We start from the raw sequence: 22,698 nt of genomic DNA, 5'->3' as shown, positions 1-22,698 counted from the left end.
ATAGAAGGGGTTAGACTACAGCTTCCCTTCAGGCTACAGTCTGTTTGGAATCAGACAGAGGAAATTCACTCAAAGCATCAGACAATGAGATGCAGTATTCAGTGTTGCCTCTCAATGATCGAGACAAAACAACAGCAAGGTTGAAAAATAATGTTTTTTTGATTTTTTTATGTTTTGAAACTGAATTGCATGCCATTATAAGGGAACATTCAATTTGATCCTTTTGCAATGTCCTCTGAACATTCCAAAACAGGTAGAAACATAAAAAAAGACAAACATTCAATTAAAATGTTTAAAAAAAACACTCCATGAACAATGTACAGATGATGAATTCTTGTTAATGTTTTGAGTAAATTTTTTACCGACCAAATCATTTTGAATGACCATTCCATTACCGTTACAGAAAGAATTTACATTAAATAAGTTTTGAGAACATTCTCCGTTAGCTGGGTCTCCCTACCTTTGACATTTAAAACTTACAAGTTTTGAATATAATTTTTCACATAGGCATTTTTCATATACTAATATAAAATTTCTTAAGAAATCTTCTCAAAGAGCTTGTCTTTTTCCTCAGAGAACAGAAAAGGATATTTTACGCAAATGCAGTTGCATTTGGTGATATTACTGCAGTAATTACACTGCTTTAAGTCGGCTTTGGTTCTCCCTTTGATGTCACAAGTCGATCAAGCTCATTGTTATGGCCAGTGGCACTTTATGACCTTATGTAATGTTATCAATGCATGCAGCAGAGGGATTCAGCTGGACAATATATTCATTTTTAATTACTGGAAAAGGTAAGGTGATTGGTGATAATGAGTAGGAATATGTTTACAAAATATGACCTTCCCTGTCCTAGTACTAATTTTCTAAACCACAAAGTAATCTTCTAAAAAGACGAGAAACAATCCAAAAGTTTGTTTGAAAAAATGAAACCGGAGGAGACAGAGGCTTCTAAAAATACATTCATTTTTGAGGAAGGCAGACTCTCTTACAGTAAAACTCAGCCCATCCTTGTCATCATTGCAGAGGCTTTGATGAAGACAGCGTCTTTGTGATCACAGAGGATAAAGTGTGAATTATGCACATTATCTGGTGTCTCTACCTCATTAGCAGCACAGGTAGTGGAGCACCAAATAGCATATGCCTCAGCACTGTTTGTCATGACAATTGGGAAAATAAACAGTTCCCCAAATCAGTTTTTTATTTTTTTTATCTTTTTCCCTTTTATTTTATTTTATTTTACTTTTTTGGCAGCTTATAAATGCACTGTACTGGACACGTGCTATAATTAGATCCCCAGGCCCAATCATTTCTCTCTTTTATGTAACAAATTCAATCTTTCCTTGTTGTTTGAAACACTTAGATGGTGGCATGTAACCATTTATTTATCTTAAGCAAACTTTAACTGTAATGAATTATACAAGACAATCACCATCCAGACAAATTGGAGAAATAAATCAAGTTTTGGTTTCATTATGCCACTGCACCAACTGACATGAAGATCAATCTTAAATGGGCAATACCATTCCGTTATTGCCAAAGACAACCGCTAGAGGGCACTTAGTAGGAATGAGACACAGGGGGCTGCAGGCATAAAGTGTACAATTATATTTTACCCCTCTGTATTTTGCATGTACTGAAATATGATGATCCAGAGCTATTGATAATAATCTCTTATCATTTTATTTTATTCAGTCAGTGCCATTGCAATGAAAACGTAACTCCCCTTTTTAGCCTCTCTTTTCTGTTGCATGAGTGGTTTGGATAAGGATGAGTAGTGCACTTGTTTAAAGGGCTGACAAGAGCTACTTGGGGCTCATGAGATTATTTTGATCTCATATTAATTTGTGACCTTCCATTACAGTATCCTTTGCTGGTCTACATTTAAGCCTGGCCCAACTGGTCTGAAATGGAGCCCTTTAAAATCAGCCACCGTAATTAAGCTTGGATATCTTTTAAAACCAGTAAAGACCATCATAGACTGGTGATATATATATATATATATATATATATATATATATATATATATATATATATTCGCTCTCAGGTAGTCAGGGAGAGCTTGTCAGCTGGCAAACCACCTAGGCTGTTATTCTTTTCCCCAAACAGTTATATCTAGTTAGGAGACCCATTTTACCACTTAAACAAACTTAAACCAGCTAAGACCAACAAACATGCTTGTTCATGCTTTTTATATGTTCAGCAGGTTTTAACTGTTTTAATATGTATTGATGTACCACAATAAATAGAGATGCTACTACCAGAGCAGAAAACACTGCTTACCTTAACAGCCCTCCCACTGAAGGGTTAAACGGATTTACCGTGCACGGAGCGGGTTAGTTGTTGTGGCGCAGCGCAGAGCTTCTGGACGAGCGCTCGAGCGCAACTTCAGCAGTAACGTACCAGCAAACATAAACAATGGCGGAGCAGCTGTAAACCCAGCTCAGCGGATCGAATTTGCCCCATGGACGGGCATTTCGCGTACACCGAGATGGAAACCCCGACCGAAAACCCCAGCAAGGCTGCGGAGTACCTGAAAGAGCTCAATAAAATCATCGAGACCCAACAGGAGTTGTTGGAGAAGCAGAAGAATCGGATTGAAGAGCTCGAACAGCAAGTGTGTGATCTTTGTCAAGAGAACGCGTGCTTGAAGGATCAGTACCAGAGGCACCTGGCCACCTGCAGACTGCAACAACAGGGCAACAGTCACCTCACGCTGGGTGCCATCAAGGAGAATGTGATCCAGGAAAAGTAAGAGTCCCACTTTTACAAAGCTGTCAATGCTTGTTTCGTTTGGACTATGCCATATACAGCATGCCAGCGGTACATGGCGCTCTTTAAATGACTAACGTTAGTTATGATCAGGAGTGTTTATTCGTAGAGCTCAACGACAACAAACAGACTCGCTTAGCTGGACGACTTTGGGTGTGAGTAAATACCAGCACTCAAATATCACCGGGCGTGTTATTTATATAAAATGTCAGTCTATATTCAAGTTAATATATTATTTAACTCTTAAGGTGCACAACTGCTCATAGTCACTTAGAAAGGGTACATTAAAAGCAATTTTGAAAGATACATCACTATCGGTGCCTCCTGCGATGCTCAATGCTGTCTATGTAGGCAGCTTGCGTGCACACACCCCATGTCGCAAGACTAAAATGGGCTTTTGACACGTGAAATTGTTTACCCAGCATCACTATGTAAACGTAATCTTGTTCCGTGTTTCACACTGTTGTTCATACTTTATCCTGGGTTTAATTAATCCTGAGGTTGTAAGCCAAGTTGAGGTAGCTAACGTTGATTGGACAAATACGGCGCGCGAATTGTTTTAATAACGGCTTTTACACGTGTGGAAAGGTTGCCAAGTCAACCCGAACCGGTGGGATTTAGCCTTTTACAAATATGTAGCATAAATAATCATGATCAGTTTATTCGTTTGCCTTTGCAGTCTGGCATATTTAACGTTTCCCTCAGATTTGGAGAATAAATAGTGTGTGAAAGTTCTGCGAACTGTTATAAAGCCCATATACAAATGTTGATTGGGTTGCCAGTTGCTAAACAACGTGTTAACGCCACAATCACTGAACAGGGGTTTCGTGAATCTTGACCCAGGGTGGAAAGCAGCACTAATTCGGGTTTGAAAATTCAATAACCCAGGGTTAAGTGTAGTGGAGCATATTTGAGCAAGTATCTGATTGATGGTTCAACACTAAAAAAGGTTATATATATAAGAATTCTAATTTTTTAAATATAATTTTTGTATGGAGAATTGCTCATGAAACATCTGAAAATGTTATTTTCTATTCCATTTGTAATAGCTACAGTGTTACGTCGCAATGCTAATCTAAAGAAGGGTTACCATACTTGGCAAATGTCACGACTTTCACTTTTTTCACTCTTCAAGTAATCTGTTGTTAGTTTATGATGTTGACAATCAGGAGCTCACATAGCTTATGATGTCACATTACATGATGGGCTTGCTGGCTTGCTGCAGTGTGTTAGGATTTCCAAGAGGATTCAGTGCAAGAGATAAGTGTTTATCTGGCATATTTATGGAAATATACATGGGTGTTTGGATGAGTCGGGAACATAAATTTCACATAGACATAGACATGTGGCATTTTAAGCCTTGTGGATTTGAATTTTAGCTGTATGTGTACATACAGTTTTCACATTAACCCTTGTAAAGCAAATAAACTGGCTGATCATTCATGATCTTTTATTTTTTTTAGAGTTTATATTGTAAATTCCTGTTATATTCTGCTATAGTAATCGAAGCCGTAACCTTTAAAGAAGATGGTGCAGTTTCATGAGCTGCACTTGCACTTTCTCCAGTATATTTTGTCAATAGCTTGTGTTGTAATTCAGTGCAGAGAGGCAGAAAGTTTGACTTTCATCTTCATCTTTCATTTAAGCAGCGCTGATCCTTTGGGAGTGAAATACTTTATCTGTTCTTTACTGTTTTTGAGATCAGGGAAGACAATTTAATTTTACTCCTGGCTCTAAAATGACTGAGGTCTGTGGTGTATCCTAACATTAGCAGTTCATTTTTATTTCCCACTTGCTATTTGCATACGCCTGACTTATCTGTGCCTGCTTGAATGTCAAAACAATTTTGTTCATAATATGTGCACACTTCATTATAGTCTTTTCCACCTTTGGGCTAAGTGGATTTCACTGGTATGGTTACAGTTTAGTTTTTCACTGTGGTGCTATAAAATCAGGATTACAACATATGTCTGATTTTACTTTGGTAATGCAAGAGGTCTAGATGGCGTGATTGTTATTGCATTGTTGGTAAACATTTGAGTGAGTACAATATGAAGGATGGTCACAGTCCTGTTTTTAGGCCTGCTTTTTTTCCTTTTTTGTGTTCATTTTCCTACAACACACATCAAGCAGAGAGAAGACGACGAGAGGTTGATATGCAGAGGGGTTATGCATTTAATTGGAGATGCACAACACACAGAAACAACACTTTCTAGATTAGTTAACAAGATATAGTGTACCTTGAAGAAAAAGTGCATGGAAAAATACTGTATTAGGCTTGCAAAACGTCTACATCACTACAGGTGTGGATGGTTAGATAACATGGTGAGCAATTTGAGTTGAGAATGGTTTGTAATTGCATGCTAAACTAGAAATGTAATTGGAACTGCTGTAGCTGCCTATGCTATTTGTAGTCACAAAGAAAGGTATTCTTAGTAGTGTATCTTAAATGGATGCATCCTTGTGATTGCCTGTGATGTGAATTCATCTCCATTTCTCAGTCTCCTTTGGTACTGAACTGAGAGTCCTACAAATTTTAAGGATTAGAGAAGATCATCCACTCTGATCTTCTTACATCCTTATGATTTGAAGGACTCCATGGGTTTAACACCAAAGGAGAATGAGGAAAAAGAGCACTCCAGTTATTTTGCAGCTTAACTTATCCTGAAGTATAACTGGATGTGTGAGGGACTGGCATAACTGGAACTTGCATAGTCACAAAGCTGTATCTGTGATATGCATGGAAATATATCTTAAATGCATGCTTCATTTGGATTGCCTGTGATGTGAAATACTCTTCCTTATTCTCAGTTGGTACTGAACACATCCTTCAATTCACAAGAATTTGAGAAGATAATTTGCTCTGATCTTCTCACATCCTCATGATTTGAAGGACTCTTGGTTTAACACCATAGGAGAATGAGAAAAAGAGCACTCTTATTTATTCTGCAGTATAACTATAGGTATGAGGAACAAGCATAACTTGAGAGGAACATGCATGGTCACACAGCTGGATCTGTGATGTGATACAGCAGTATACTATACAGTAAGACTCTGGGTTTAATACAAAAAGAAAAAGGGGAAAGATGACTTAACAGCGCAGGAAAATACAGTGAAGCATGGATTTGAGATGCAATGTTGAGAATATTACAGATACGACTTGACTTACTGTAGATCCTACCTAAAACAATATAAGTCTGCTATTTGTGTAAAAAAAACAGGTATTTTTAATTTATTCTGTTGCCACTTTGTTTTAAATATACATGGGTATGTTGACTTTAATATATGTATATGTGTGTGTGTGTGTGTGTGTGTGTGTTTATATATGCATAATAAATAACAGTGTTTCCCACAGAATTAGATTCTATTTGCGGTGGTGTGGTGTTTGGGGACCGGGGACCGGGGAAGTTAAATATATCATATATATATATGTATATCATAAATATATCATACACTTTTAGTGACAAGTTCACATTTCCATTGCCAACACTTAGTGTCAGATACCTTAAAGGGATAGTTCACCCAAAAATGAAAATTCTATCATCGTTTACTCACCCTCAAGTGAACACAAAGGAAGATGATTGGAAGAATGACAGAATCAAACAGATCTCGGTCCTCATTGACTTCCATAGTAGGAAAAAATATATATTATGGTAGTCAATGGGGACCGAGATCTGTTTGGTTAAAAACATTCTTCCAAATATCTTCCTTCTTGTTGCAAATTTTGCTCACACACACACACACACACACACACAAACCTGGACCTGGAGATGGACACACACACACACACACACACACACACACACACACTCAAACTCACAAACTTACTGACACACTCAAACATTCAAAAAGACTAACACACACACACACACACACACACACACTCACACACACACCAAACTGGACCTGGAGGTGGACACACACAGACTCTGACACACACACACACAAACCTGGAGATTGAGGTGGACAAAAACCAACACACACCAACCTGAACCTGGAGATAATAATACTATAATGTCTAGTCTGGTGGCTGTGATATATATAAACCTACCAACGTCCGTTGCCATGATTTTTGGAATGACTGATCGCGAGAGAAAAAAAAAAACGTTTTAGTCGCATAACATCGGTTAATGGAAACGCTGTCATTTCGCAATAGTTGTTTATCGATATTTAGAAAAAAAACACAAAAGTTTTGCGCGAATCTGTAATGGAAACGCGGCAGCGCTTACTTCTCAGAGTTATGTCGAGCAACAGTGTTCATTACTAACCATTCAACTCCGGATTGATTCTGGAATCTTCGCTGGGGGAATAAGCATTAAGCACCGGCAACAATCCGTCCTCTAACTAACGCATGCTCATGTTTTGATTCAGATCGTGTTCGAAGAGGAGGGGCTAGTCGTGCGTGCCTCCGTTGTCAGTTTGTGAGAGGGAGGGAGCGCGCAGCTCTACAATAAAATACAATTGTACCCGTATTAAATAGTTAAAAAATCTGAATCAATCCGTGGCGGTCAGCGTTGATATTGTGGCGGGCCGCTACAAATTAATGAATGTATGGGAAACCCTGTTAAATATATAAACAGAACACCCACATATATTATGTAAACACAAGCTTATTTTGGATGTGATTAATCGCAGTTTATCAATTGACAGCCCTACTTTCTCCCACCAGTCAGTGGCTCTGACAGGGAGATCGCCAAGTCATAACAGAGCATTTCTACACTTGCAGTTCTGCACTGACAATCTGTTTCCTAGCTGCTCCAATGTTTTTTTTTCTTTTTTCATAGGCTGGTGCCATTATCGTTTGTGACTGCTTGCAAGCACACACTGTGATTTAGAGTATGGAAGTAGTAGGCAGTGTAACTTCATCCACTGATTTGTGTGTTGCGTTTCATCTTAGAAGGGGACTGTATTTGGTATGCATTGTTTCTGCACAATACTGTGGAGAGTTATAAGACTGGCGTTTTTTGCTGCAGCCAACTGCTGGCCTTCATGTCACAAAGCACTTTGCCACGTCAGCTTACGGCTTTGTGCTGACTGCAGCAAACTGGCATTCGTAGCATAGGCTGAAATGGCTTGATGAAGAATCTCTTGGTGATTTTTGTATACAAATGTCAGTTGATGCAAGGCTTGTGTGGAATTATCTAATATTCACAAAGTGGGATCTTCTTCAGTAGATGTATTTGTGTAGGAAGTAGCAGCCAAAATATTCAACTTTTTCTATTTAGCTGGTTGGGTTTTAAAGGAACGGTTCACCCCAAAATAAAAATTTGCTCAAATATTTCCCACCCCTAGGCCATCCAAGATGTAGATGGGTTTGCTGCTTCATCGGAGCAGATTTGAAGAAATGCAGCATTATATCACACTGAATGAATGGATGCCATCAGAATGAGAGTTCATCAACACAACTTCAGTCCATTCATTAACGTCTTGTGAAGAGAAAGCCTGCATGTTTGTAAGAAACATATTCATCATTAAGATGTCTTAACTTCAAACTGTTGACAAAATTAGTTAATTATCCATACTAACATTTCCTCTCATTCTAGACTTCTGTTCATCTTCATGGTGATGCACGTTCGCCCATTATATTTACTTAAAAATTAATGTCACCATGTTTTGTACATTCCACTTGCGCCTGTGTCTTTTGCAGCTTATGGTACATGTAGTCACGAGGTGCTCGTTCAAATTAAAAACTGCTTTTACAAAAAAGGTTTCATCTGCAGATATGGTCTTGACTCTTGTTTAGGGATCTGTGCCTTTGTGCATACGGACATCTGACTGCTAAGTAGGGATTGTGTTTTTCATCAATAGTGTGCAACCTTTAATTTCGAGACAGAAGAAGGTCAGGGAAAACTCTGTAGATGGAAAAATCTCCATACAAGTTATTTATCCATTTTCCTTTTTTTCTACTTTGTACTTTGTTTGTTAGAAAATTTTTATTTACTATTTATTCAGGTTTTTTTAAGGTATTTAGTATTTTGATACTTAATTTCCATGATCTAAATATTCTTAAAAATGTAAAAGTTTGTTGTCATTTGGAAGTGTGTAGGCCTTCTTGCATTATTATGCAGTTACATTATGATCATATATTCAGTGGCATAAAATGGTCTTTAAAATGACAATAATATCACTTATCGCAATTCTTTCTGGGGAAATAAATCGCTCAACAAAAAGTTGTTATCGTGACAGGCCTACATCGAAATCTTCTGAAGTGACGTTTTATGATGAAGTTTTATTTCTGGAATTTAAAGGTCCCATGACATGGATTATTTCCTTTTCTTTAAATGCTTTTTAATGTTTCCTTAGGTGTACTTATATTGGTAGTATGATTTTTACATTTAAAATTTAGAAATAAAAAGCATTTTTATATCCTGATATTAGCCCTCTGGCTTGAATGCTCTGTTTGAAGGGGCGTGTCTGCTGTGAGACTCAGAGTAAACGACAACTGTTGTGATTGGCTGACATCTTTGCATTCGAAATGCGTATTACATGTGGAACCCCTCTCAAATATATATATATATATATATATATATATATATATATACATATATATATATATATATATATACATATATTTATTTTATTTATTTATTTATTTTCTATTACAGCTGTCGAGATTAACGAATTGTGGAAGTGTTGATTATATAATAATTTTTTCGATCTTTTCCCATCACATGAAAGGCTGCAGTGATGAGCAATGAGTAAACCGAGTCTGTTTATCGCGTGAATGCAGTGATCTCGTCATTATTGCAACACGTTTTCTCTCACAAAATGCTTCCACCACAACTAACAGCAAACACATGAATACACCACATGAATACAGTAAGAGCTTTGTTGTGCAGCATAACAGCGTCATTCATTGTAACGGCAGTTTGGGCAAGTGTGCAGATATACTCAAGTAGGGGTAACTGCAGCCTGGAGCAATGGGCGTGGCAAAAGATGGGCGTGTCGAAAGGTTTCTCATTGGTGGAAAGAAAGTTAGGGGGCGTGGCAAAAGGTTTAGCGAAAACTGTCTGTTCCGCCTAAAGGCGAGCCATACTCTTAATCGCTATTGGCCTATAGATTAATAGAAAGCGATAAATTAAACACATAATCCTTTTAAACCAATTGAAATTCATCCAATGTAAAAACAGCGTTAATGATGTAAATAATATTATTTTAAATTACTTTCGAAAGTACCTTCAAAACGGCTTACTGATGGAATCACCACCGCACGTTTAGGTCTTAGTTTATCAATAATCAAAAACAGATTACAATTATTTTTGAGAATACAAACGTCTCTTAACACGGTTAGTCGCACTTGCTGTTCTTAAGTTAAAGTCATTTAAAGTCAGCTGTATTTGTTAACATTAGTGAACTAACAAGAACAAACAACGTACAGCTGTATGTTTATTAACTAACAAAGCTTAATAAATACTGTATCAAATGTATTGCTCATAGTTAATGTTAGTTAATACATTTTTTTTACACAGGCTTTGCCTGATAGAGAAAAAATAGTAAATATTACAAAACTAATAAATGTAAAAATTAGTCAGAAGAGTTTAGTAACCTTGTTTTAAGTGACATTAACCAATTAAGCAAACAGATACAGGTTTATCCACTAAAACATTTATTTAGCTTTCAGTTTCAGTCACCAATTCAAGTAAAAAGATAGATAGATAGATAGATAGATAGATAGATAGATAGATAGATAAACCACTCATTCATTAATTCATTCTGTAGTAGCAGTCCATAGAACAGAATCCAGCAAATTCTTTGTCTGAATAGAAAGCTGTGAAGATGCCCTTCTTTTCAAGACCACAGTATCTACAGCCATCACATATCTGCTGAGCTCCAGCTCCACTCTGTATGTCCTCCTCACATCTGGACTGACAGACGTCCAGTCAACCATACCTACACAAGAGAGAAACAAATGTTGAGAGATTCAAACAAGAAGTAACCAATAAGTAGAATAAAATATCCAATAAAAAAAGAAGCGCAAGTGTCTGAGAGTGCAAGTCTGTAGCCAGACCCTTCTCCATTATATTATAATACAACTGTACTACTGACTCTTCACTGAGTACCAAAAGTACATATGCTTCCTGTGCATGGTTTCTAAAAGAATGGAATCAGGAATAAGTTGACTGGCACTCATCTATACCACAGGTTATACTAATATTTACATTTATTCATTTAGCAGACGCTTTTATTCAAATCGACTTACAAATGAGGACAAAGTGGAAGCAATCAAAAACAACAAAAAGAGCAATGATATATAAGAGCTATAACAAGTCTCAGTTAGCTTAACACAGTACACGTAGCAAGGGCTTTTTAAATAATATAATAAATAAAAAGAAAACCGATAGAATAGAAAAAGAATAGAGCAAGCTTTTTGGTTAATGTGCATGTACCACTTCAACATGTTGGATTAACTTCAAAAGAGTGAATGTCCTTCGAGTGGACTTTGGGCAATGGTACAGTCAAGGCATGAGGATCTAATACAAGAGGCAAATCATTCAGAGTAAAGTTACTGACAGTGCTTGTCTCCATCTATTAATGTTGACAATGTGCCTCTGAAGGAAAGTCAGTGTCTTTCTCAGGTGTGGTGGATATGTAATGTTGAAAGCAGAATACATCCAGAAGGCTGTTATGAAGGCTTCATCAAGGCTGGTGCTCTGGCACACATCAATTCCATCTTCTGTCATCACACTGAGCCCTCCTCCTATGATTGCCATTTTACAGTCAGTATCCATCAGGTGTATGGTAGGAAAGGTGTAGCCGGGTCCCCCTTTCATAAAACAAATAAATAAAAAGAATAATAACAACAACAATAATAATAATAATAATAATAACGAGAAAAAAAAAGAAAACACTTTTCAGATTCATCAGATTCTGTTCCATCCTCTTTGGCTCAGACAGTGTAGCTACATACATTTCAGAACTGCAGAAAAAATCAGAAGCTAATGTATAAGGTTCACAATACGATGCATTTCATGTTCTTGTACAGACTGGTAAATCTTACATTGTTTTCTAAAACTATTGCTTTAAATTTTTAACAGATGGGCTAAAAAGGTACAGAAGAATAAAATATTACCTGAAAAGATTTGAAACAAGATATTTTACAGTTGATGAGTTTTTTTCTTTACTCACTCCAGCAGGTGTCCTGAAGTATGTGTATTTTTTGAGTACATACTCCACAAAGATTCCTTCCGTGCTTTCTCAGCGTCTCCAGGAGAATGTTCCTGTAATGTGGTCTTTGACAGTCGAAGTGTCTGGATGTGTTTTCTATCTCACTTTATAACACATTCACATGATTCTCAACAGACACTGAATCCTCCCCAACACAAGCTTCCTTCATCAGAACAACAGAAACAGATCATGCTTAGATATAAACTATCATCTCTGAAGGATTCGCCGTCAGTGCGGTCATCGTTTTGTCTCACTGTACGTCTGTCAACAACAATAAACTAATTACTAAAGCTGCAAGATAAAACGCTAAGGAAAAAATTATGATCGAATCTTGGGTGGTTTAGGCTATCGGCAAAAGGTTAAAGGTAAAGATTCAAAAATCAGTCTCAAAATTAATGGTCAATTGATGACAGATCAGAAAAAGGTAGCTAATTGTTTAAATGAGTTTTTTACTACGGTGGGCGATAATTTAGTAAAAGAGGTTCCAGCAAAATCAGATTTATATGATGATAATTTGGTTAAAGAATATTATGACAAATGTGGTGTTGCCTTAGGAGGTTTTTCATTTAACAAAGTAAAAGAGGCGACAGTTTATAAGAAACTAAGTGAATTGAAGTGCAATAAAGCCACAGGGTTAGATAATATTCCGGCCAAGTTTATTAAAGATGCTGCTAATTTTATAACTCCTATGGTTACTCACATTTTAAATCTCTCTATCTGCCAGAATAAGGTACCGGCTGAATTTAAACAAGCTAAAATTTTTCCCCTGTTCAAAAAAGGGAGTAGGCTAGAGTGTAATAATTATAGGCCTGTGTCAATCCTGTCTTCGTTATCTAAAATTTTTGAAAGAATATTATTTGACCAAATTGAAGAATATTTTTCCAATTTTAGTATTTTATATGAATTTCAGTCTGGTTTTAGAAGGTTGCATTCCACAGAGTCAACTATTCTATATTTGACGGATCATATAAAGAAAGGAATAGATAAAGGTAAATTAAGTGGGATGGTACTGCTCGATTTACGAAAAGCCTTCGACACAGTTGACCATAGTATTCTGTTGCTGAAATTAAATGCTATGGGTTTTGACTGTAATTCATGTAAATGGATCAAATCCTATCTTACGAACAGGTGTCAAATGGTCGATGTAAATGGAGTGTGCTCAGACTTTTTGCCGATCACTAGTGGAGTACCTCAAGGTAGTGTATTAGGGCCCTTACTTTTTTTAATTTATATAAATGATTTAAAGATGGCCTGTTCTAGCCACTTATCATTATATGCGGATGATGCCATAATAATAGTTACTGATGAAAATAAAGAAACAATAGAAAGCAAGTTAAGTAGAGAAATTGTAGAAGTGTCTAATTGGTGTTTTCAAAATAAGCTATTTTTACACTTAGGGAAGACTGAGGTTATTTTATTCGGTTCTGCTGCAAAGTTGAAGAAATGTCCCAACTCAGAAATAAGGGTGGGAGATGAGTATTTTACTTTTAAACAAGAAGTGAAATTTTTGGGATGTGTTCTTGATAACAAAATGACTGGAGATAGCATGGCAGCTGTAGCTTTATCAAAAATAAATAATCGAATAAAATTTTTAGCAAGACAGGCTGCTTATTTAGATAAACAAACAATGACAATGTTAGCTGGTGCATTAGTGCAACCTCATTTCGACTATGCAGTAACTTTTTGGTACAGTGGCTCTAAAAAACACGTTAAAAATAAATTACAGACTGCACAGAACAGGTTGTTTAGAATCGTTTTGGGGTTGCATCCTCGTATGCATCTTAACAATAACCATTTCAGGGAATTGGGTATTTTAAAAGTGGATAAAAGAGTAATGTTTATTAAAATTATGATGGTGTACAAAATAATTCAGAGAACTGTTCCTAAATACTTGTGTGATTACTATGTTTTTGTGAGAGATGTACATTGTATCTCTACAAGGGCAAGGATAAATAATATATATCTGTACCGGTTTAAATGTGTAGCTGGGAAAAATTCATTTTTGTACTCAAGTGCAGTTGCTTGGAACGAATTGCCTGATCATATAAATCAATTACAGGAAGCATGGCCCTTTAGAAGTGAAGTTAAAAAATGGCTTTCCAATTAGGATGCCTTAAGAATTTGTAAAGTGTGAGTTGCTTGTTATTTGATTTTATTCCCATTTGAACTGTTCGTTTCATTTTATGCATGTAGAGGACCACAATGGAAATAAGTCTGAGGCTTTTCTGTGTATTTTATCCTCAACAAATTGTATTCAATGTATATGAACTGCCTCTGGCATGATTGTATAAGTTTATGATTATTGTTGAAATAAATCAAAAAAAAAAAAAAAAAAAATATTGTAACAAACTTATCTTAATATACATATTTGTGAAATATAAAGTATAGATAAACGTATAAACGATGAATAATTACCTCACGTCTTATCGCCACCACCTTGTCTGAGGAAATTACGTAAATTTATATTTACTGCTGATTGGCCAGCACAGTAAAACTCCTTTCACCAATTAGAAACCTTTTGCCACGCCCCTACCTTTTGCCACGCCTCTACCATTCGGCACGCCCATTGCTCCAGGGTGCAGCTCCCCCTATCTCGATATACTCGCGATGTGTGATTGACAGCTCTGAAAAAAAAGGGAGAGTTCTTTGATCGCTCTCTGTAGTTAAATCACAATTTAAATAACAGATTTGTTTCATGCTACTAAGAGAAACAACGTGAAGTTGATCGTTTAGTCACTGGCTTGATTCACTGATGCATAAACAGTATTAAACGATTTAGAAAGAAAGTCTGTGTAAACTTGAATGATTAGCTACACATCAGAAATCACTGATCACAGATCAGGCATTAATGAACACTTTTACTCACTGTTTGTGCCGGTGCTGTCGAATCCATATCATAAAAGTCTGTTTGTAACGCCTGTGCTGACATTGAGACTGAATAGAGCATCACAGTCCCGTCCACAGCCCGAGAGAGCTTTGGTGCCGGAAGTAAATTTCCCATTCATTTCTCCCATTGACTTTCGGAAAAATCCGTATCTAAAGAGTTTTAGAGCATGTGTGAGGATAACCAGCTACGGCTGAACTCATAAGCATATAACATATCATTTCGAATAAAAAAATTGTGTACATATTTTCATTTCGAGCGCAGGAACTACTCATCCCATAAGGGTAGGTAAAGGGGAGGTAACATTTCTCCTTATAATGTCACAAGGAGGAGATTCAAGATCAGCCCGTTTGAGCTTCCATTTTCTCAAAGGCAGAGAAAGATAGCAAAATCTTGATTTACACCGATTAGAATTTCTAGAAACTTGGGGACCATATACAGGCTAGGGGAACTCATTATAATGTTAAAAAACCTCAGAAAGTGAAATTTTCATGTCATAGGACCTTTAAGAATTTTCACTTTTGTCTACTTAAAGTTTTTTTTCTCTCTTTTTTTCTTAGCCTAGATTTTGTTTGTAGTCCCCTTTATGACAGTACAAAAAATTCTACTAGTTTCTAGGCCAATTTTTTTTTTTTACGATACTTTCCTAAAGGGAAATATCACTGTTGTTAAGTTTATATTAGAGGAGGAAGGGAACTGCATAGAATCTCATACCGTTCACTATGCAGTGTACTAACGTCTCTAACTCAAAATCAATGACTGGCAGATGTATAGTACACTGTTGCCAGAGGTGGTGCATATCCTTGGCTTCAAATATACTTCTACCTTCTCTTTTTTACCAAAAGTTCAGTTCTTTTAGGCTGTTAAAATATAAAAGTCAATTTACCTCTTAAGTCAAGTCACCTCTTAATTTAAGTCAGTAGTCTAAAAATTCCACAAAAACCATTACGATGTCTTTGTGAGAGGCGTAGTAAGCAGTAGCATGCTTAAAATGTTTGTTCAGGTTCAGCAACCTGCAGCTTGTATGGCTGTAAATGACATATTGCAATCTCCAGCGTGATGGATAATTAGGAATATGAATGGGATTCAGAGTAGCCCAGGGCAGAAGCGGAACATGTGCCGGCTATGATGTGTTTTTCTATAAGGGAGTGGCATCCATCTCGCATGTTGGAGAATGGACTATGAAACCCTTGGTAGCTGTGTAACACTGCCATTTGAATACTAAGATGAGAGGAGTAAACAAACATGAGATCTGCTGTGAGGCAATGAAATGTTGAAGGCATGTGTGGCTGATAAAATTGCTCCCTTGGCAATACTGTATGTGATTGTGTCTATTAAATATGCTATATCGAGCTTTGGCTTTAAGATTGTGAACCACAGGTAGCTACGGCTTAAAGGAATATTCTGGGTTCAATACAAGTTAAACTCAATCAATAGCATTTATGGCATAATGTTGCCATGAGGTTACAGAGAGGCACTTAAAATGGATATAAAGAATACAGCAAATGCATGACAAATGCATTTTGCTAATCTGTGGATATTTGAGTAATATTGTTTTTTTTTTTTTTTTTTTGTGCTGTTATGGCTCATGCCATCAATCTATTAGTTGCAATGCAGAGGCTTTGGGATATTGTTTAGTGGTGCAGAATAGTTAGCGTTCTAATATTTTGTCCTAAGAACCCTCATAGGATCTGTAAAAGTGAGGAACTTTGAAAAGTGTTCTGCAGATGACAAGGCTTAGAGTTATATAATGATTGTTAATTTAGAGTAGGAGAGTGTCTCTCTGTTTATTTATCTGGTTTTAGAAGGGGTTTTTTTATGTCTCAGTGTGCGCTGTGCATATGAGAGGGCAAACAATGTGTGACATATTTCTCCTGCTTAGAAATTCAGTAAACAACTGTAAATTCAAGCCTATCAAAGAGCGACATTTTCTGTCTTAAATTGGTTTTGTGGGTTTAAAAAAAAAAATGATTGGCCTTTTTATTCAATGATAATCATGAAATACAACTCTTACTTGTTCTTAACACATTTTGTGATATCCATACAGTTCATACCTATATTTTTTATTGCAGTGTGTTATCTGTATTACACAGAGCTGTTAGAAATACTATGTTGATAAATTGCAGTATCCTGCAGTCTGATATTTTTGAATGATGCCAACTAACCAGTATAACTGGATTAAACCTATATCTCTGATATCTGCAAAAAATACCTTGTCCAATTGTTATTGTTAGAGAATATTTCTTATTGCAGTATTACAATTGATTATTAGAACTATTATTTGTTATTTTTGCCAATTTTTTTTTCTTTCCCTTGTTTTGTTTATGTTAGAGGAAAGCTGAAGGCAACAACCTGCAATATATTCAGAGTGAATTCTAAATGACCATAATCTTCACTCTCAAAAAAAAAAAATGTACCACTTACTCTGCCGTAATCTTTGATGAAGTGAGATGGTGGTGCTGGACTGCTGGGTTAAGAGAATGGATCATATGCTGACCATTGCCTTCCATTTGTAATGCTGTGATAGGGATTCTCGTGGGATATTATCAGCTGGATAAATGGAGACCATCTGTCATGTAGCCAATGCAAGAGATATCCTATAACGGTTGAGATGATCTTTGTCTGAGCCTACTAGCAGCATTTTACCACATTGAGTAAAGAAAAGGAAAAATCAGCTCTGTTTTGTTCCATTTAATTGCTCCATTGTTTGAGTTTTATGTGTTTTAGCTGGCTGGTACTTCAGATTATAACACTTTGTGCTGTATTTAACATAATTACCAGAGGATGATGTGAAACGTGTTAAAATAGGACAATTGCAGTTTTTAAAACATTTGGGTGAGGTGGTTAGTGAATCATCTTTTAAAAAAGATTTGAGGCAAAGTTTGTTGATAAAATCGGGTACTTTTTATTTGTCATCACTTATTCATTTGTGTTCTTGATTATCGATGCACATGGAATATGCATATTCTGATACTTTGATTTGGAAGAGTCGTACTGCCACGGAAAATTGTCAGTGAGCCGTGTGCAAACACTAATTGACGATTGATCTTGAAGTTGATAAGCAGGACCTCTAAGCTATTAGTCACTGAAAGCCTGCAGCATAAGCCAGACCTGACAAAGAGGAGCTTTTATTGGATTCTGTCTGAGGGAGCCCACTAAGGAAACGTGGTTCCTTACATGCCACACTGATTGATGGTGATTTGGGTTTGGGACCATGGCCTGGTTGAGACCAAGTATGAGGGACACTTAGTAGTAGTCTGTGGATCCCTCGGGACAAACTGGGAATGAGAAGCAATATTTCACAGTTCATCTGTTCCAGGAGAATATTATGTAATATATATTGCATTGTAGACAGGTGGCTCTCATAATTTTTTTCAAGAATGTGTCTGGTTCGTATGTCATCTCAAAACCAGAAGAACAAATTATTATTCATGCATATTCTGTTTTTTACATAAATACATATTTATCAATTTAAAAGCAATTAAGGCCATTTTCAGAACGTTTTTGTGTGAATTGTGAGTGACATTATTTAGTGACCAATATATTCCCCCTATATTGTCATTACTGTAATAAGTCCAAATGAGTTTGCAAATGAGTTTGCTGCTTCATCAGAAACGATTTGGAGAAATTTTGCATTACATCACTTGCTCACCACAGAGGATCATATGCAGTGAATAGGTGCCGTCAGAATGAGAGTTAACAATAATCCACAAGTAATCTACACAACTTCACTCAATCAATTAAGGTCTCGTCAAGTGAAAAGGTGCGTGTTTGTAAGAAACCAATCCATCGTTTCATTGCAATAATGAAACAAACTCTTTACATCTTGGATGGGATGTGGGTGAGTAAATTTTCACCAAATAAAATTGTAACATTTCTTTAACCAAATTTAACCATTGCTTACATTATAATCATAATTATTTAAATAGTAAATTATTAAGGTTACATTACCTATAAACTCCAAACATAAAAAAAAAGAAAAAAAAAAGAAATTCTCTCAAACTGAAAAACATGCAGTTCACACCCTTGTCTAATTTTTGGTCACATAACCATTACTGAAAGATCAGTTTCAGCCTTTTGCCAAATTTATTATACTGGATTTGCACACTGTAAGATTTTGATAAATTGTAATGATTTAAACAGAACAGATGCAGTGTCAAAGGTTTTGTGGAAAAGAAAATGGAAAACTAATTGTGCAGGTCCCTCAGCCTGCAAGGCACTGCAAATCTCTAACCACACCACCCACCCCCCCACACACTCAGACACACACACACTCACTCATTTACACCTTAATGCATTGGGTTTAGTCTTAATTATCTGACTTTGTTTACATTGATCTTTTATTCCAAATTCTAACCTGCATCCCTGCAGGAGCCCTGTGGCACCTTTTGCGAGGGCTGGCCAAGACTCTGATGATGGTTGGTTTTAAATTTTGAAGTAATAATCAGTAAACATTTGACAGTGACAAATAAGAGGGAAGTAACTACTTAGTTCTGTTCTAAAAATGTATTGCATCACAGCAGGGTTGTGATTCATTCAGGATTGAATTGTGAGATCCTTTTAAATTCCAGCCCAATTTCTGAATTTAAATCGAGGTAGAGGATGCACAGTTGCTGTTTAAATTTAAATAAAAACAGGTAGAATTAAAATGTATTGAAATGCATAGGCCTTGTGAATTTAAGCAATTTCTGTGCTTTCAACTGTAGACGTCCTCTTCAATTTTAAATCTACCTGTCTTCACTTTCTGGTGTCATGTGGTGTAAGCAACATTCTACTCATTCAGAAGTATTATATTTCTCAGTGCAGTCTGTCAGGTGTTTATCTATAACTTAATTCCACAAAGAGAAAACTTTGGCTCCAGAATGTTGGTGTTTTGAAGCAATTACAATATACGGCAACTTTTGACTAAAGTTTGACTTTTGACTTTTAAATAACTTTTGTGAACATTGGATAAAGGATTGATATTAGATAAATTGTATTATAAGGAAGCATAACCAATTCTTCTTCTTCTAGGGAAACACAAAGCGTTAATCACCCTACTTTGCTCTTCTCTGGTCACTAGTACAGTCTAGTCCACCCTCACTTCTAATGCTTCACTGATAGTCATGGCACACCAAAGTGATAACCCACAGCCTTCTGCTCTTAATAGCCGTTCACTTGGGGGTATTAGGGTTTGTTAAAACACCCACTGTGTTGGAAATGGACTGTCTTCATCTAACTCATGAATGATCTGTCTCTCCCTCTTCTGTGAGGTTTGTGAAGCAACAACAACCAATTCATCATCAATGATGGGCAAGGCATTTAGTAAATACCAGAAATAAATAGCTTTGTATGGAGGAACAAGGGCTGTTATACATCATTTCTTGAGTTAGATGTGGTTTGTTGTTCATCAAGAACCAGGGCAATGCAGTCAATATTTCCATCTCTCTGTCCATTGATTGATAATATTTCTTTTCATTGATAAGTATGTCCGCTTGTCTGTCCATTGACGCGTCTTCCTTCCAGTATATAACATCTGCCACTCTTTTGGTAGTTATTTCCATGTGATCACACATCCTTTTGCCGTCTGTTGTTTGTCTGTCAGTTGTTCTCTGTGTGTCCTGCATCAGTATGTTGTTTGCTGTATGTAACACTTATACAGTCTGTCTGTTGTTTGCAATCTGTTCGCCCCAGTCTGTTCAACAGATATCTATCCACTGATCTGAAGATTGAAATTTCCGCATGTCCACCTTCCATCTGTCTGCCAACTTTTTCTTTATTTCCTGTATGGAATTTGTTTGTCATGTGTATCTGTCTGTCACTCTGTAGATGGATATTTCCATCTGTCCACCAAGATATGTCTGCCACACATTCATTGGCCATTTACATTTCACATATGTACACGTTCGCCTTCTGTAAGTATTCTTATTTTTTTTTTACTGTAATTCGTTCAACGTCCAAACTTTATTCGTTGTTTGTTTACTGCCCATCCATCATCTGTCCACATTTCTTCCTGCTGCAACCATTCACCATAAAAAAATTGTTGTTTGTTCACACATTGTATGCATGTTTTTCATATGCCATTTGTTCACCATAGGTATGTTATTTGTTTGACGTTTGTCCAACGGATATCTGACTGTCACCCTGTTGCTGTTTATCTCTTCGTTATTTGTAAGTTGGCTGTTGGTCCTCCATACATTATCCATTTGCTGTTCATTGACTCTTCATCTATACACCGTTTGTTCACAGTGCATGAGTCATTCATTCCCTCTTCATTGGTTTTTCATTCATTCCTCCATAGATGGAAATTTTCATCTGTTAGTCAGTAGATATGTCCATCATTTCATTTATCTATCAAAATATATGTTTATGAATGTTTTCTGTTTGTCCTTCATCAGTCACTTCTTTCATTTACCCAATGTTCCTCTGTCCGTCAATACAGATATCCAGTAGCCTACGAAAGTAAACACTGTTTGTTCTTTCCTAGCAAATATATTAACATTAATGGAATAATTTGTTTGTTAATATAAAAATATAAAATGTGTTTCCTACAGAGTCTAATTTGATTAATACACCCCCAAAAGCCATGAAAGTACACTGCTCTGTAGAGTTCTTTTTAATCTCAGTGGCGAGAATGGTAAAAGTGCTTTGGTCTGCTCTCAGATTTTTTGATAAATGGGTACTTGCTTTCAGCAAAGCTAAGTAGCAGGCCAAACTCCTACAGCACAGCACTAAGTTTTCAATGACAACTTGAATTGAGTGCAACTTCTCTCCTGTGAGCAGCACATCAAAATCTGCTGGAACACTGACTGTTGTATGCTCCTATCTCTGCATTCAGTTTTACCCCATTACTCCTCAAAGTGGCTGACAGGAGAGGGCAGGGTGCATTAGGGGAGAGATTTAATCCAGCACCAGGGAACATTCTCTAAATCTTAGCCTGAGCATGTATAGATTAGTGTCCCAATGCACAGCGCACTCCTGCTCTCTCTCAGGTGCTGAAGAAGGTGAGTGACTGTGTCACTTCCACCATTGCTAACCCTCTAGTTCACTGTATCTCCCTAATGTGGAAGTTCCCTAAAGCAGTGTGCCAGGAAGGGCATGTGTTGCAGTGATTTTTTTTCTCTTGTTTGTGCTGATGTTAAATACATTTAACCAATGTAGTTATGCATAAAAATTTTGGCAAACGAAAATATGAATTTTTGATTTTGGCCAAAACCATTTTGGAGGGCTGAGTAAACTGAGATGTTTTAATCTATGCGGTTTTCATCTGATGCATGAGCAAAGCTTATCTAAACATAATTTTTAGCATGTCTTCCATTCAATAGACCCTTTTCACATGACGTTATGTAACTTCCGTTCTGACTCGAAGCAGTGTTTTCTTACTTCCGTTGGCACAGTAAAGCGCTATCACTATCAGCATGGAGTTCACCCAAACACTTATACATCTGACACAAATACAATAAGGGGATGAATGCAGCTTTCTTCTTGTGTCCTCATTCAAGGTTAAGCGTCTGGCATTTCAAACAAAGTTACCGAATGTTGATCACCAAGATTTGCTGCTTGAAGTCGAGGGAGGAAATGAAAATGGTCATACTTTCTAATTGTCGCGACTCTCGTGAAGTGTTTGCTATCTTTATTGCAGATGAAGTTGTTTAGATATATTTGTTAAATAAACAAATGTTTTAGATAATTAAATATTACATAAAAAGCTTTTACTGTAAAATACAGATTTGTGAGCATGTGTATAAATATTATATATAATATACTATAAAACACGTCAGCTGTATTTTTAGTATTTTTGTGTATTTTCTATAACAAACATACAATATGATCAATCATATAATACTTCGCATAGAAAAAGAGGCTATACATTAAAGTAATTGTAGAGCTCCATAGCA

The 22,698-nt window shown here is 36.5% G+C and overlaps 2 protein-coding genes across 3 annotated transcripts in view; one reads left to right on the top strand and one right to left on the bottom strand.

The window, feature by feature from the left end:
* The window catches only part of LOC132119537 (histone deacetylase 11-like), an 81,873-nt gene extending 78,753 nt beyond the window's left edge, over positions 1 to 3,120 (bottom strand). Inside the window, exon 1 of the mRNA XM_059529594.1 lies at positions 3,080 to 3,120. The gene's annotated coding sequence lies outside the window, so the exon portion shown is untranslated. The remainder of the gene's footprint in view (positions 1 to 3,079) is intronic.
* Positions 2,349 to 22,698, top strand: part of LOC132119536 (IQ motif and SEC7 domain-containing protein 1-like) — a 187,709-nt gene continuing 167,359 nt past the window's right edge. For both annotated transcript variants that reach the window (XM_059529586.1, XM_059529585.1), the window contains exon 1: positions 2,349 to 2,751. In XM_059529586.1, coding sequence (XP_059385569.1) covers positions 2,465 to 2,751 — 287 coding nt within the window. In that variant the 5' untranslated portion in view covers positions 2,349 to 2,464. The remainder of the gene's footprint in view (positions 2,752 to 22,698) is intronic.

Source organism: Carassius carassius, chromosome 38 (genome assembly GCF_963082965.1).
Source record: "Carassius carassius chromosome 38, fCarCar2.1, whole genome shotgun sequence".
In the NCBI taxonomy this organism is placed as follows: Eukaryota; Metazoa; Chordata; class Actinopteri; order Cypriniformes; family Cyprinidae; genus Carassius; species Carassius carassius.
This window is presented reverse-complemented; position numbering and strand designations above follow the sequence as displayed.